This window comes from Peromyscus leucopus, chromosome 9 (assembly GCF_004664715.2).
Source record: "Peromyscus leucopus breed LL Stock chromosome 9, UCI_PerLeu_2.1, whole genome shotgun sequence".
NCBI lineage: Eukaryota > Metazoa > Chordata > Mammalia > Rodentia > Cricetidae > Peromyscus > Peromyscus leucopus.
In genome coordinates, this window is record NC_051070.1 from 54,564,418 (window position 1) to 54,579,518 (window position 15,101).

Sequence of the window (15,101 nt, forward strand, 5' to 3'; positions counted from 1 at the left end):
CTTCATTTTACATCCCCACCAGCCTTCTGAGCCTGCACGCTGCAGACAACGTTTTCCACATTAGCTCTAGACACTGCGCAGTTCAAAGTGCTGTAATGGGGCACCAATCAAGAGACACTGTCATGAGGGTGGGTCCGACCTGCCCAGAGAACTTGAGAACTGATCTTCAATGTCTCAGATGAACAGAAAGAAAAGCTGCTGGCTTTGGATAGATCCCCTGGCCCTGGGAATGTTTTGGAATATTCCACAGCTCTGTTCTAATGTATAGAGGCCTTCACTAATGAGATGTAGACAGATAACTGTCTCTGAAGTTTTAATTTTGTCCAAGAAGGCTGGGCACTCACTAGGTGTGACTGTTTTATTGTTATGATATAATAATACATTGAGGAGAGAGGGAGAGAGAGGGAGAGAGAGAGGGAGAGGGAGAGGGAGAGAGGAGAGTGTGTTCGGGTTGTAATTCATGGCATCTTGAGCCAGAGGTAAGATCAGATCTTTAGACATTGTAGTATCTCCCACCATACTTCAGCACCAAGAAGCAACGGGGTTTGGGAGTCAGACAACAGGGGCTGGAAGGTCACTGTCTTTGGACTCTTCCCACCAATGAGAGTTCATAAACTGAGAAGTACTGAAGAAGCATGAGAGAAGGAAACAAAGTAGAAGCCCCCAATATAGGCTGCACCAGTAATCTGATTCACATGCCTAAGCCAAGGATCCCACATTTCTTTGGAGCTCTTGAAGGGGCACAAGTAATTAGACCATTAAAAAGGAGCCATATACCAGGCCATTTGCGATGTTTACATTTTCATCTTGCCAGGAATGCACTAATCCGTGCTGTGATGCACATAGATGTGTCCTGAAGCCAGGATTCACTTGTGTGAAAGGAGAGTGCTGCGAATCGTGTCAGGTGAGACCCTTGGTTCCCAAGGATTTCTGCATTCTCAGTTTAGGTGTGTGGTTGACAAAGCACTAGCTGGCCATGGATGGCTCTGCATTGCCAATTCCAGAATGGAGTGTCCCTTGTTAACACCCAGGAGTATTTAATCTGAAATGTTCTGATGTCTGAACAGATGGTGCTCTAGTCTGAGTAATAGAGAAGATGGCGAGCATCACTTGGTGTTTTTAGGAGTGAAATCACATGACCAGCACTTTTCTTAGCCATGTGTAAATCAGTTCCAAGCTATTTAACCTCAAGTGGGAGGGAAATTGATATCCCAGCAACAGTTTATCTAAAGGAGAACAGAGTATACATAGATACTTAATGCCTACGGATAGATAGGAGCTAGAAAAAATGACCAGAAATTCAGATAGTGCCAAGGAATTTACTTATGCTTATTTCACTCCACTGAATTGCAAGCTCACAAAGAAAGGGATTATTTTATGTATCTTCAACTCTTCCTAGGAATTCCATACATTTAAGAGAATACCTTTGGGTACTCCCCTAAGCAATGAGAGGCAGGATATTGTTACAGTTTATGTGGTAAAACTGTTATCTGTCGGTGACAAAGATTCTGTGTTAAGCACTAGATGGGTAGGGAGTTGTTGGATTGATATATTAGAGCAAAGAACAAAGAAAATACAAGATAAATGAAAACATCTGCCCATTTTACTACTTTTGCCCATGTCAACTCTACCTAAGACTTTTGTAATTCCAAATTTCAAAAACACAGTTTTGGTCTGGAGAATAGGCTCATGAGTTAAAAGCACTGGCTGCTCTTTCAGAGGATGCAGGTTAGGTTCCCAGTACCCACAAGGCAGATATAACTCTAGCTCCAGGGGTCTGGTGCTCTCTTCTGGCCTCTGTGGGCACCAGGCATGAATGTATGCAGGCAAAACATTCATACATATAAAATAAACAAAGCTTTAAAAAAATACCTCACTATCTTCTTATTCTTAAAGTCACATAAATACCATGGTATCTACAGATGATAATAATACTTAGCATCAAGAAGAAGGAAGCTGTGAGCCTGTCTCTCACAGGTAAATTAAGTCAGCTTTCTGCCTATGTACTCAGTTTCACCAACTCACACATCAAAGATTCCAATATTTGTTTCTCTTCAACAGATTAAGAAAGAAGGGACCATATGCAGAGTAGCGAAAAATGAATGTGATGTTTCTGAGCTGTGTACTGGCCACTCCCCTGAGTGTCCTAAGGACAAGTTCCGGGCCAATGGGTTTCCTTGCAAGAATGGAGAAGGTTACTGCTTTATGGGGCAGTGTCCCACTCTGGATGATCAATGTTCAGAGCTGTTCAATGATGGTGAGAGTCATGGGGATGAATTTGGGATTTAATTGGAGATAATATAATTGGTGGTGTACATTCAAGATCTCATCTAGCATCTTTGTCTGCAACCCCTATTAATGATTTTACTTACAATGTAATTAATTGACTCTGTATAAAAGCTAGCATGCATCTGTGCCTCTTACATATCTCTATTCCTACTTAAAAACCTTTCCTGACTCAATAGAGTATTTCTCAATGATTTTTGACTCTTTTTTACTGCACCATTCTGCGGTATGATTTGGCAAGCCTAACTGTATTAGGAAATGAAGTACTTTATGATTCTCAGTATTCATGTTTTTTTTTTTTTATCATGTAATTTTGAACCCCAGGAGCACAAGAGAGTCACAGTCTTTGCTACAAGATGAATAAAAAAGGAAACAGATTTGGATATTGCAAAAAAAAGGGAAACACATTTGTTGCCTGTGAAGAGAAGTAAGTGCCCAGTGGAAATAGATCTCTATGAAAGTGTATTGAGAACTCATGAGGGCTTCTATTCTGGTAACTGTTAATCTGATTTCGCTGAGAATTAAGAGGAGGGAGAGTGGTGAGCACACACCCCTGGCTTCATTGACTGAATTTTCCCTCTGTGTTTATTAGCTGGGGTCCTGGAATAGAAAGAACGAAGAGGGGTAAGATGGGTGGAAAACAGGGAGGAAGAGAATGCTACCGAACCAGGGCAGTGGAAAATATGTTTCAAAGGGGAAAAATGAAAGGGTGAGGGAAAGTAGTGAAGGCATCTAAAGAAGTTGGAAGTGAGACTGATCTACATGAGTTAAGCTCCCTTCCAGGTCTGTGTGGCCTTTCACATGTGACAACATAGGGATTGGACTGAAAGGAACAGTCACAAAATCCTCCAGTCAAGTTCACCTTCGTTTCCGCATACGCTGTGTGAAAACAGAGTGCCCTTTACTTTCCTCTCCATTACTTACGTTCAGTGGCTGTCTCACTTTACAGTGGGTGCTACAAGAGCAGCAGCACCCCCCTCCACCTCCCTCCACCCCCCACCCACACCCTCTTGCTAGACACCCCCAGCTTGCTAGAATTAGTTAATATCAAGAGAGGAAAAACAGTTCTTAGTGTTCCCATCAAAGTTACGCTAATCCATATTACTAATAAATATTCTTTGTGAGCTTTAATGAATATTGAGTTTTGAGAACTGAGAAATCTTTCAGTGATTATTTCACATACTTATCTATTTATGTCAGTTCTTACAGTTGGGGCTCTAAAGGTCTGAGAGCGTTGTCAGCCTACCATGGCCCTTGAATCTGCTGACAAATGAGGTTTAGAGGAAAGCAGCTGGGCTGATTGTCTCATCTCTGACACTTTGCTTTGGCTCCTGGTCCTAAGTCTGAGAACATTCTGCTTTTTCCTTCAGAGATCTCAAATGTGGAAAGATATTCTGTACTGGAGGTCAGCGTTCATCACTCCTGGGAGAGGATAAAACATATAACCTTAAGAGTCAGAAGCAGAACGTGACCATGAAATGCAAAACCATGTTTTTATACCACAGTTCTAGAGACATTGGCCTGGTTAATTCTGGAACAAAATGTGGAGAGGGAATGGTAAGAGAACAGATGCTCCCAAACATGGCAAGGTACTGGGACTGGCTTCTGAGGGGCTTCTAGATGGGGAAACGGGAAAAAATGGCCACTTTCCCTGTAAATTATTGAGGGAGATGATAGCAATAATATGGTAATGTTATTCTTGCTTAATTGTAGTTATACTAAATTATATGTAATTGTTATAAATATGTTTAATTGGTATCTTAAAATAGGCACTTAATGAAATCGTACATGACTTCTATTCCAATTAATGTTACTGATGTCAGCAAGCTCTCTTCATTTATTTTATTCATTCAGTCATATTTACTGGCTAAGTACTAGGCTTTTGGTAATTGGGCTGGATTCCCAAGGCCTACAGACCAGTGTACTTGAGAATGTCCTACACAGAGCATGACCATGGAAATGCTATCCTGGTGTTGTGGAAACCAGTGCATACTTGATCCAAAGGAAGAGCGCTGGTTACCTGCAGCATATTGTGACTACTCAGGTTTCAGCTTGATTTGGTACACTCTTTTTTTTTTTTTTTTTTTTTTTTTTTAACAGAGAGAAAATAGGCTTTTTACTATATAGTCCGGATTTTAGCAATTATTATGACCCATAGTTAATTATTATGAATATTTCTTGGGTACAGTATAATGTTTCAGTACATATGTAGAATGAGTAATAACCAAATTTGAGTAAATTAGGATAAACACTACTTTAATAGCTGACCATTTCTTTATGTTGAGAACATCCAAATTCCTTTTTTCTAATTATGTTAAAATATACAGGAAAGTATTATTAATTACAATCACTCTGCTATGTGAACCACTAGAAATCATTCTGCCTGGTTAATTGAAAATTTAAACCTATTTACTGGAATCCCCTTTTTCCTTCTCCTGGCTACCCCACCAGCCTCTGGAAGCCACAATCCAGTTCTCTGCTTCCTTAACATCAATGTTTGTACCTTTTGTGTGTGATTGAGAATTCCCAATCTGTCTCACATGTGAAATTCCCGACCTGTGTCTGGCTTATCTCACATAATCTGCCTCCCACACTTACTCAAGCTGCCACAAATGCCGCACTGTTATTCATTTTGCAGCTGAGTTATACTCCATTGTATGTCTGGCACACTTTTTGTCCATCATCTATTGGTGGATACTCAGGTTGAGTCACTATCTTCATTAGTGTGAATTAACTCTTTAAAAACATGAGAGTACAGAAAAGTCTTTTGAAGAAAGAAATTCCTACATAAACACAACACAGGGCTCCTTGGTTCCCATCTGCTTGGTGAGAGAGTACAGCACTAACAGGAAATGAGGCACAAGAGAAGAGGAGGGAAGAGAGGAAGAATAAAAGAATAGGAAAGGAGATCGGGGTGGCGAGGAGGGGTGTTGTTCTGTCCATTGGCATAGGGGAATTGTGAAACTGTCTTTGCACTTATCTTTGACTAAGCACCCCAAGATGGCAAAATCAAAGCAAGACATTTCTCAGTATTATAACTTAGTTGAGTTTATGATCCCCACGGGGAGATTGACATGGGTGCTGTAGATGCGGAAGCAAGCTGCCTAGTGCTGCTTCCAACATGCAATGAAGCCACATAAGAGGAGATGTATAATTCCGTTTGTCATTCTGTCAAATCACGTGTTGCATCACTCTAATTCATGCTGGTTACTTCCTCTCTAGGTTTGTAGCAATGGCGAATGTGTACCAATGGAAAAGGCCTACAATTCAACCAGCTGCCCCTCCCAGTGTGATGACAATGTTGTAAGATTTCGTTGCCTCTTAAAGTAGTGTCATAGCAACCTGTTTTTCTTACCTTAGTCTTCACTCTTGAGCCTGTGTTAGAGTTATACCTATTCTTTTAAAGAGCTTTATATTTTATTTACATTTTATGTATAATCAATAAATCAGTACAAAGAGCCAACCCAGATATTTTTAAACATAGACACTACCAATGTTACAGGCAAATAATTTATTATCTATATTGATAATTTAGAAACCTGTTTATGTACTATATATAAAGCTTAAACATGAAGTTTAAATTTTAATTTTTCCTCATATCACTTAGAGTTAAATTACAGCAGTATCAACATCAGCTCAAAGCTTTTGCAAAAACACACAAATTCTAAATTTGTTTTCAGCTCAACACTGCTCAATGCTATTGGTTTATATCTGGGTGGAACATCATCCCTACACCCAGTTATTGCTTAAAATTTATTAAGATATATATCAGATACCCTTTCAAGTACTAAATATCTATAGATATGTATATATGTATGTGTGGGCCTGATGTAAAACTACCATTAATGTAAATGAGCTGTAAAACAAAGCTTTTCTCAGCCATTCTATAACAATAATACATGATTGACTGCTCTTCCAGGTGGATGACCATGAACATGAGTGCCAGTGTGAAGATGGACCAATAATTGCTGACTGGGGAGAAACCTTAAACCTTACCAGTAAGGAATATAATTCTCACAGGTGTTTGGAGTCTCCCACCAAGAAAGCTGTGTCTCATCCGCCATGTATTTGTTGTGTTTCTCCACAGGTGTTAATGGTCCTGTCTTACTCTTTTGCATGTTTGGAGACCCAAACTAAATTTACTACACTGACCTTTTAGAATTAATGCATCTTCTAGCCAACTGTCACTTATGACTTCTGAAATCCCAAACACAATGCCTTTTCTTTAGGTGATTCATAGCTAACAAGTCAAAGTTTTCTTGCTGACTATGGCTTTCCTTAAGCATTCTGGAATCTTGGAGTGGATTGTTAATTGTTAATAGAGATGGTAATTTGTGTCATATGCGAAGACAGGGAGTTAAAGTCCTTTCAGGAAGAAGTGAGTTTGTAAGTTTTACTGTCTTAAAGTCCAGCTGAAAATGTGTTATTTGTTTTTATGTTGTAGGTGTCTCTATCATGGTCGTTGTGCTTGTCATGGTTATTATTGGTGTTGGACTTGTCGTATTATTAGTTCGTTACCAGAAATGCATCAAGATAAAGCAAATTCAAAAGTATGTCTACATATTCTGCGTCAAAGGAGGTCATTACTAAGTACATACCAGTTTTGTGGCCACATAACATATCAATGTGGGGTGGTCTGAGTCTAGTACTGAAGACCAGATAAGAATACCAAATCAAACTTTTACATGCCTGTTTGTGTCCAAATACTTATTTCCATGGTTCTCAGACTTCTTTACATATTGAAAATCTATTCAGCTCTTTCATACAATACAAATGTTGGTTTCTCTCTGAGCTATTGTAATTGAATTGTTACAAGTTACAAGCTACACATCCTTAAATGTATCATGTGTGGTTTAATTGTAATCACTTGTCTATTCCAATAGCATAATCAAGGTTCCATTTTCCCCTTTTACAGCTCTCCTAGAGAAATGCAGGGAGTAGAGAATAAAGGATACTTTCCTGATGAGCACCACACAAGGAGTGAACCAATTCTGACAGACATCCATCCCCTACATGTGAGATACTTTCACTTGTGACAGCTAATGAACTGTCACATGTATGATCATGTATTTTTTATTATTGAGGTGTTCAATTTATTATTATTAATCTATATACATATGTGTATGGTGTGAGTATATGTGTCTGCCTGTGTGCCTGACTGTGTGTGCGTGCGTGCGTGCGTGCGTGCGTGCGTGCGTGCGTGTGTGCGTGCCTGCCTGTCTGTCTATCTGCCTACCTGCCTGCCTGCCATCTGTCTGTGTAAAGAGAGATCAGAAGACAACTTTCTGGGGCCAGTTCTTTCCTTTCACCTTTAAGTAGGTTTTGGGGATCAAACTTAAGTCCTTAGTGTTGTGTAAGCCTAAGCACATTAGCAAGCCAAGCCATCTCACTGACCCTGTCTCTCTGGCAAGTATATGTTTTCAATGTAGAGTTCACTGTAAGCTAAGTGAAGTGGGAGATACTTGGAAGCCATTTACTGAGGTGTGCTATACAAGTGAAGCTTTCTCTGTATAAGTAAATGAGGGGCAGGGAGGAAGGCAGCATCACACAGATATTGTACAATAACCAAGACTTGTTTCAGAGCAGAAAGCACTTACTACATAAAATATTACCTTGTGTACTAATGGAAAATGTTACAACTGTAAATCATATTCTAAGGTGTAAAACAAATTGAATTAAATTCAGAAGAATTTAGACGATATATAAACTATGTTGTCAAAATAATATTGTATTAGAAATAAAAAAACAGGGACTAGAAAAAAAATTCTCAATTGAAACTTCAGTAAGAAACTCTAAGGAACTCCCACATTAAGTGAAAAACAGCCCAGGCTAGCTTCAAATTCAAGGCTGCCCTCCTTCCTCAGCCTCCTGGGTGCTGAATTATAGCCATGTGCCACTGTTACATCTTGCCAGGCAGTTTGTGTTTTAATATAAGTAACTCATGCCATTCTTGACAAGATTGCCCTAACAAAATAACAAAGTGCCTGTTAGGACCCAAACCTTGAGGAAAGGATAGAGAGAGAAAAATTTTTTGTTGTTGTTGTTATCAGTTAACTGATTTAGATACACTGTCAACAAAAACAGAATGATGATTTTTTTAAAGATGTGTTTTTATTTTCTTAGTGTGCTTGCCTGCAGGCATGTATATGCACCATGTGTGTGCTGGTGCCGTACAGGCCAGAAGAAGGCATTAAAGTCCCTGAAACTGGAGTTATGTACAGTTGTGGGTGACTGTGTGGGTTCTAGAAACCAAACCCAGGCCCTCTGAAAGAGCAGCAAGTGCTTCTAAGCACTAAGCCATTGCTTCAGCCTATAATGCCAGTATTTTAAGATTCAGAACTTTGAGGGTTTTGATGCAAGTCTGATGGTACAGTTCCAGATATTTGGAAGCATTTGCCCAGATGCTTTGCTTCCAAAAATTCTGGGTTTTGTCTAATATTTGCAGAATATCTGCTACCCACTCTCATGATGCTCACAGGCCACTGGGAAAACAAAACAAAACAAAACAAAACAAAACAAAAACATTTCTGAACTCTACTGGAATATTTAGGCATGAATAATTCCTCTTACTCGTACTATATGATAGTTTATTATCTCCTTAACAATTTCTGCTTTTTACTATGTCATTTTTAATGCTGAGATGGTTAAATACAAATCTTAATTGTACATGGAGAATTTTTTGGCATGAAAATATATGATGCTAGTATCAGTCTTACATAGTTGCCCCCAGGATTTAAATGAAAAAGTCGATAAACTTTGCAGTGTCTGGTGTGTATTTAGTGCTCTCTATATGTGAATTATCTACTATGTCTTACGAGCTTTGCAGTTGCTTTCCTGATTAGAGTTTCCTTAAATTAATGTGTGTAAATTAGGGGCATTTCATGAACTAAGAGTCAAGTTGAAGCTATCTAAACCCCGGGTAGGGGTGGGGCAACTGTCAGAGAAGCCAGCCCAGGGTTTAACTAGAGCTGGGACATATTTGCTACTTGTCAAGGCCGCAAGTTTAAGCTGGGTCCAGTTGTATATGCCTGTGATCTCATCACTTGAGAAATGCAGGCAGGAGAATCTAGAGTTCAAAACCAGCCTCAGCTATAAGAGAGCTTGTCTCAATAACACAACAAGATTACAAGCTCCTTAACGGCTGTTGTCATTTGGGGTTAAGTAGAATACTCAAAGAGAAGTTTGTTGAGAGTCAGAACAATTCACCTTAACATTGATGATGCAAGCAATATGATAGAGTTTTATGGACTTTACAGGAAGCTGTGGGATCTGAAATCTCATCTTGAGGGGTTAATATTATTTATCATAGAATTATATGAATAATAATGGTTTGAATAATTGTTTTTGATGTATTAACTCCACATGGAAGGCCAATCCTCATCAAAATCGTGGTTTGGAGAAGACATCTTTAGTCATACATATATATATTTATGTATGGGTATATACATATATATAATGTGTATATATATATATATAGTGTGTGTGTGTGTGTGTGTAAGAGAGAGAGAGAGAGAGAGAGAGAGAGAGAGAGAGAGAGAGAGAGAGAGAGAGAGAGAGAGATGTGAATGATCCCTGACTTTTTCTCTTTGGAAAGGAGTGCCTTCCAAGGTCTTGCTTCTGCTGGGCCTTGCCTTCTGGTTGTTTCACTCTCTCCTGGGGAATTAACAGAAATTAAATGAAAAAGGGGGCACCTCAGTCAAGACATCTGTATATTCATAGGCAGTTTGGGAGCACTCAAAGAACTTCCAGGTCCATAAAAATGTAAGTGGATGTGGCCTTTCAGAATGCTGACAGAACTTTTGAGATCTGGAGACTAGCAGACCCATCTGGTGCTACTCATGCCATAGCATACTAAGAAAATCCCATCTTCTCCCATGGGTGTTCTTTATAGAACAGATCTTAGACATACTCATTTGTAAGACAGCAATCTAGGGAAGATTGCTGCTTCTACATCTTTTCTTATTTGTACATCTCCTAGGTCTATGTCCAGGGTAGAAAATACATTCTGTGGTCTTGGAATGTGTGGTCCTTCCTTGAGTACTAATTGCAGGTTAATAACATCTTTTCATCAACAGAGTACTGCAGAGTCATTGGAAAGCCTTCCATCCAGCTTTTCAAGTCCTCACTACATCACACTGGTGTGTACCTTCTCTTGGTTGGTTGTGCCCATTTGTGTACATCTCATTAATCATTTGGTTGTCACTTCACTACTATTAGTTCCTTGAAAAGACCCAGTAACATCACCCAGATATTGGCCTGAAATATGACTAACTCACGCTAGTATGAACACATGCTTAGCATGGTGGGGCTGAGCAGAAGGGAATGAAATGAGCCTGCACTCCCAGGACATACTTCATTTACAATAATCATAATTGGTCTCTTGTTGATTAACTCTGATTTAAAAAAAAAAACTGTTTTTAGTTAAAATACATAGTTATGGGTTTCAGTGTGACATTCTTCACACACACACTTTGTTTTTTGTTGGTCTTCCTTCTCTGCTTCTCACCCACATTCCCAGCTTGCACCCTTTCACCCCTCCTAGTCCCCTTTCCACTTTTGTGTCACATGTTTTCTATTACCATTTCCTCCCACCTCTTTCCTTAAAACCCACTTTCCCCGTCTCAAGTGCTCTTTCTAGTTTTGTGATCTATAGCCACACCCAAATGCAAAATTAAAAACCAATGTCAAGATAGGAGAGACACGTGAGACATATTTGTCCTTCCGAGTGTGGGTTGATTCACTTACTGGAGTAATTTCTAGATCCATCCACCTTCTTTCCAGTTTCATGATTTTATCTTTCTCTATGACTGAATACAATTCCATTGTGTACACGACTGTTTCTCTTCCCTCATTTATCTGTTGAAGGACACATAGACTGGTTCCACTTTCTTATTGTGAATAGTGCAACAATACAATGGATGTCACAGAACCTCCCTGGTAGGGTTTAGAGTCCTTTGGGGGGTGTGTGTGTGCAGAAGTGGTCTAGCTGGTATTAGTCTCTGTAATTATTGAGTTTGTTTTTGCTATTTAAGTTCTGTTTTCAAATCAATGCCTTATTAATCACCCCCATCCTGGTCCCAGTTTTGAGGGACAGAAACACAGTGGTGGTTTTCACTGAGGCTTTCATTAGCTCCAGGGCTCTGGACTCTCAGTTAACCAAGATGTTGAAAACAAAGAATTATTACAGATTCTCCAGGAATGACCCAAATCCTGCATCTTCAAAGTCTCACAGGAAGGTTCCTCACACTTGGAGCTAGGAGTTGTATGTACATCAAGATGCTCAAATATGCAGTTTAAAACCAGCTGTTTTCTAAGTGGATGACCAAAAGGCTGTGATCGGAGTAGTTCTGTCTAGGGTTCTTCAGTATCACAGAAAGGATCTCGTAGTGTGCCTAACAGAAGCTGTGCATAAAAATTTTCAACTGCATTCCCTGCAGAACCTATGTGGTCCATATCAAAGATGGCTCTAATGGGTTGCAGTAGACATGCTTGAAAAGTCTCTTCTATTACATATTCTCAGAGATTCACACACTTTACTAGAACTACGTGCCTTCTCACCACGAGACCTTCCCTAGGCAGAAATTCCTCAGCCTCCCCTTCCATTAATGATTTATGAACTACCTTAGGTATGTTGTTGTTTTTCATAGAGCAAGAAGCACTCTACCCTGTGTGTGTGCTCATGTGCATGCATATGCATGTGTGTGCTGCTAACAAGAAGTCTGCCCTGTGTGAGTGCCATGAGCATGCATGTGTATGTGTGTGCTGCTCACAATAGCTGGTTCAGTTCCTGACAAAGCATGTGTTTTGTGTTATAGAAATCTATCAGCAAGGACTCAAGAGGAATTGCAGATCCCAAGCAAGGTGATAACATGGTAGGTTCCTATGACAGGGAGTACATGCCTATTTAAAATTCAAATGCTGGAATTCTTCAGCATTCTGGTAGGTGTTACCTTACCTACCCATTCACTGACTAGAACTATCGTCTGCACTTACCAGATGACAGGGTGGTTGAAATTGTGTTCACAGACACTCTGAAATTTCTGTAGACTACACTCCAATGCATATTTACATAAGACTTTTAAGCTATGTGGAAGGACCAAGCTAGAAATCAATAGTGTCAGACTAACAAGATGTTCTAGAAATAACGAAAATGAGAGTTTCGCTCAGATTTTACTGGCCATACTCACGACTTGGGGTTCCGTGATATACTTTAAAGGGTATAATGGGCTGGTTACTGTGGTAAGGGAACACTGTTTATTAAATTGCTCCATTATCAAAGACTTTTCTTACCAAGTCAACCGATGACCGTGGGTGAGGGGCACTGTCCCATTTGAATGACTATGTCTGTACTGAAAAAAGAATTTAAGTATTTTTTATCAAAGAAACAGAACAAGCATTTCTTCCCTGTATTTCTGAACTTCTGCCTTTTCTCTTTCACCATCTCTCTTGTGATTGGCCCATTCATTTTAGAGCATAAGTAACCATGACTACTCTCTAAGGGGTGTGCAAAAAAGCAGAATAATAGGCCAATGAGAAGTTCATCAGGAGAGATGCTTGCTGTGAAGACTCAGCCTCCTGAGTTCCAGCTCAGGACCCCATGGTGGAGGGAGAGAGCCAGCTCCCTAAAGTTGTTTTCTGATCTCCACAGCTGTACTGTGTGTTCTCTCTCTCTCTCTCTCTCTCTCTCTCTCTCTCTCTCTCTCTCTCTCTCTCACACACACATACACACACACACACACACACACACACACACACACACAAGTAAATAATTTTAAATTAGTTTAAATTAGTAAGACAGAATCCATGAAACTCATCCTAATTTGTAGATATAAAAGAGGGACTGAAACACATGTTTACAGATTTTACAGAAAACAACTCATTTTCCACCATCTGCTTCTGTTTAGAACTTGAAACTGGATATTCAAAACGGCTGTGCAAGACTGGGGTGAAGAGCTTCCCTGCAGATCACCCCAGCCATGATGTCTGCTGAACAGATTTTGATGGTTTTTCCAAATATTCCTTATCTGGATAGAAAATGTTCAAGAGAAACAGTTTCTTTCTGTTAATATTTAGTCATAGAACCCACAGCCTATAGCACAGACTGTAAGCTCTGGAAAATTTGTGTATGAATTTTCCAATGGGCTTTAATTCAATGTCCAAATAGGAAGTCTCTCTGCTCTAGCAATTGCTTACACAATATTAATCTTGTCGCTTTTATAAGAATTAAAACTTGGACAGTGATCATTTAAAGCCTCACGTATAAGAAACAAACAGGGCTAGTGATTGAATGGTTACTTTGTGATGGTCATAACGGCGCTTACTTTCAGGTCAGATGTGGTGACCCAGGGCTGGGATCCCTGGAGGCTGAGGCAGGATGATCTCAGGTTCAGGATCTATGTGGGCTGCAAAGAGAGCTCAAGTCAAGACATTAGGAATGAGCTCAGTGGTATAGCAGAGTGGAGGACACTGTAGGATCAACTCCTAGAACTAAAAATAAAAAAGAATGATCAAAACAAAGAGTGCCTATTTTGATTTTCAAGCTATAGCATTGAAATCTGGTTTAAATGAAATTGTCTCCTATAGAAGTTCCAGGGAGATAAGGTCAGGGTAGTGAGTTATACTATTTGATTAAAAGTGGAGGGAACTAAAGATCGGCCCCATTGACTACAGAATAGTCATATAGCATACCATCTACAACCTGGGGTATAGAAACTCTGGTTTCCTAGGTCTGCCTTTCTAATGTTCTATAAGAAGCTCTGTAGATGTTAGGGATTTTAAAAAGTTCCCTCCACCTCGTTGTGTGCATGCTGGGTCTCTGAGGCCCCCCGGGATACACGGATGAGTGCTTAGTGTGCAGTTTCCATCCTGCAGGTCTCTGAAGGCCCATGGGTTCGTGTTTTGTGTGGGGTTGTTTCCTTGTACAGATACCTGTGGGTGGGAGCACTCTCTCACAGTTTCTGTTTACTTGTTGGGAACTGTTAAGGCTACTGAAGCTTTGCTATTTTTTCCCCTATCCTGAAATAAAGATCTCAAACGCTAAATGAAATTTTTGTGATTCAATGAAATAAAAGCTGGAAAAGAACAGAGTGTCCTGTCCTTGGCGATGTTTCTGCTGCTGCGCTGCTGCAGCTTATTCCCTAAGAACCCTCATGACTCAGCACGTCACACATATCAGCTCTCCAGAGCATCTCATCAATGGATTTAACCAAAGTTGCTTCTTTAAGAGAGAATATTGGGCTATCGATGTAGCTTATATGGGAGGGAGGGCGAGAGGAGGGAGAGTATAGATAGGTCAGGGAGAAGATGAGTGGGAGGGAGAAGAGGAGGAAGAGGGGAGGAAGTGGAGGGGGAGGAGAAAGAAAGAAGGAGGAGGAAGAGGAAGAGGGGGAGGAGAAAGTCGATTCTGGCACCTGGGAGAAAGAGGCAAGGGACTAGAAAGTTTGAAGCCAGCCTAGGCTGTGTAGTGAGCTCAAGGCAGTCTCAGCTACATAGGGAGACCTAGTCTTGAAAATGTGTGGGCTGTTGACTTAGATCAGTGGTAGAGCTCACCACTAAAACATCTAGGGGCCATCTCTGCACTGTAAGAAAAAAAATAATGGTCCACGGGTAATATTTTTACACCCGAAGACACTAAAATATATGTAAATCTATGAGGCATAAAAGAGCGACTCCATTATTCAGTGAGAAGTCCTGCTCCAAGTGTGCTGTGTGAAAAGTACAAACATATTTGTATCTTTCTACAATGTCACAATGTACCAAACAACAGCAAATTCAAGTGCTACTTTAGTTGCATTGGCTGTGATTTAGCTGGGTGG

The 15,101-nt window shown here is 40.0% G+C and overlaps 1 protein-coding gene across 2 annotated transcripts in view; it reads left to right on the forward strand.

Moving 5' to 3' along the window:
- Positions 1 to 14,372, forward strand: part of Adam7 (ADAM metallopeptidase domain 7) — a 37,827-nt gene extending 23,455 nt beyond the window's left edge. The window contains exons 13-23 of one of the 2 annotated variants that reach the window (XM_028883170.2): positions 815 to 904; positions 2,062 to 2,257; positions 2,611 to 2,713; positions 3,657 to 3,843; positions 5,509 to 5,589; positions 6,206 to 6,284; positions 6,731 to 6,836; positions 7,202 to 7,301; positions 10,362 to 10,424; positions 12,102 to 12,158; positions 13,191 to 14,372. In XM_028883170.2, the coding sequence (XP_028739003.1) occupies positions 815 to 904; positions 2,062 to 2,257; positions 2,611 to 2,713; positions 3,657 to 3,843; positions 5,509 to 5,589; positions 6,206 to 6,284; positions 6,731 to 6,836; positions 7,202 to 7,301; positions 10,362 to 10,424; positions 12,102 to 12,158; positions 13,191 to 13,235 (1,107 nt within the window). In that variant the 3' untranslated portion in view covers positions 13,236 to 14,372. The remainder of the gene's footprint in view (positions 1 to 814; positions 905 to 2,061; positions 2,258 to 2,610; positions 2,714 to 3,656; positions 3,844 to 5,508; positions 5,590 to 6,205; positions 6,285 to 6,730; positions 6,837 to 7,201; positions 7,302 to 10,361; positions 10,425 to 12,101; positions 12,159 to 13,190) is intronic. The other variant, XM_037208431.1, reaches the window with a different exon arrangement.
- Positions 14,373 to 15,101: the final 729 nt, after the last annotated feature.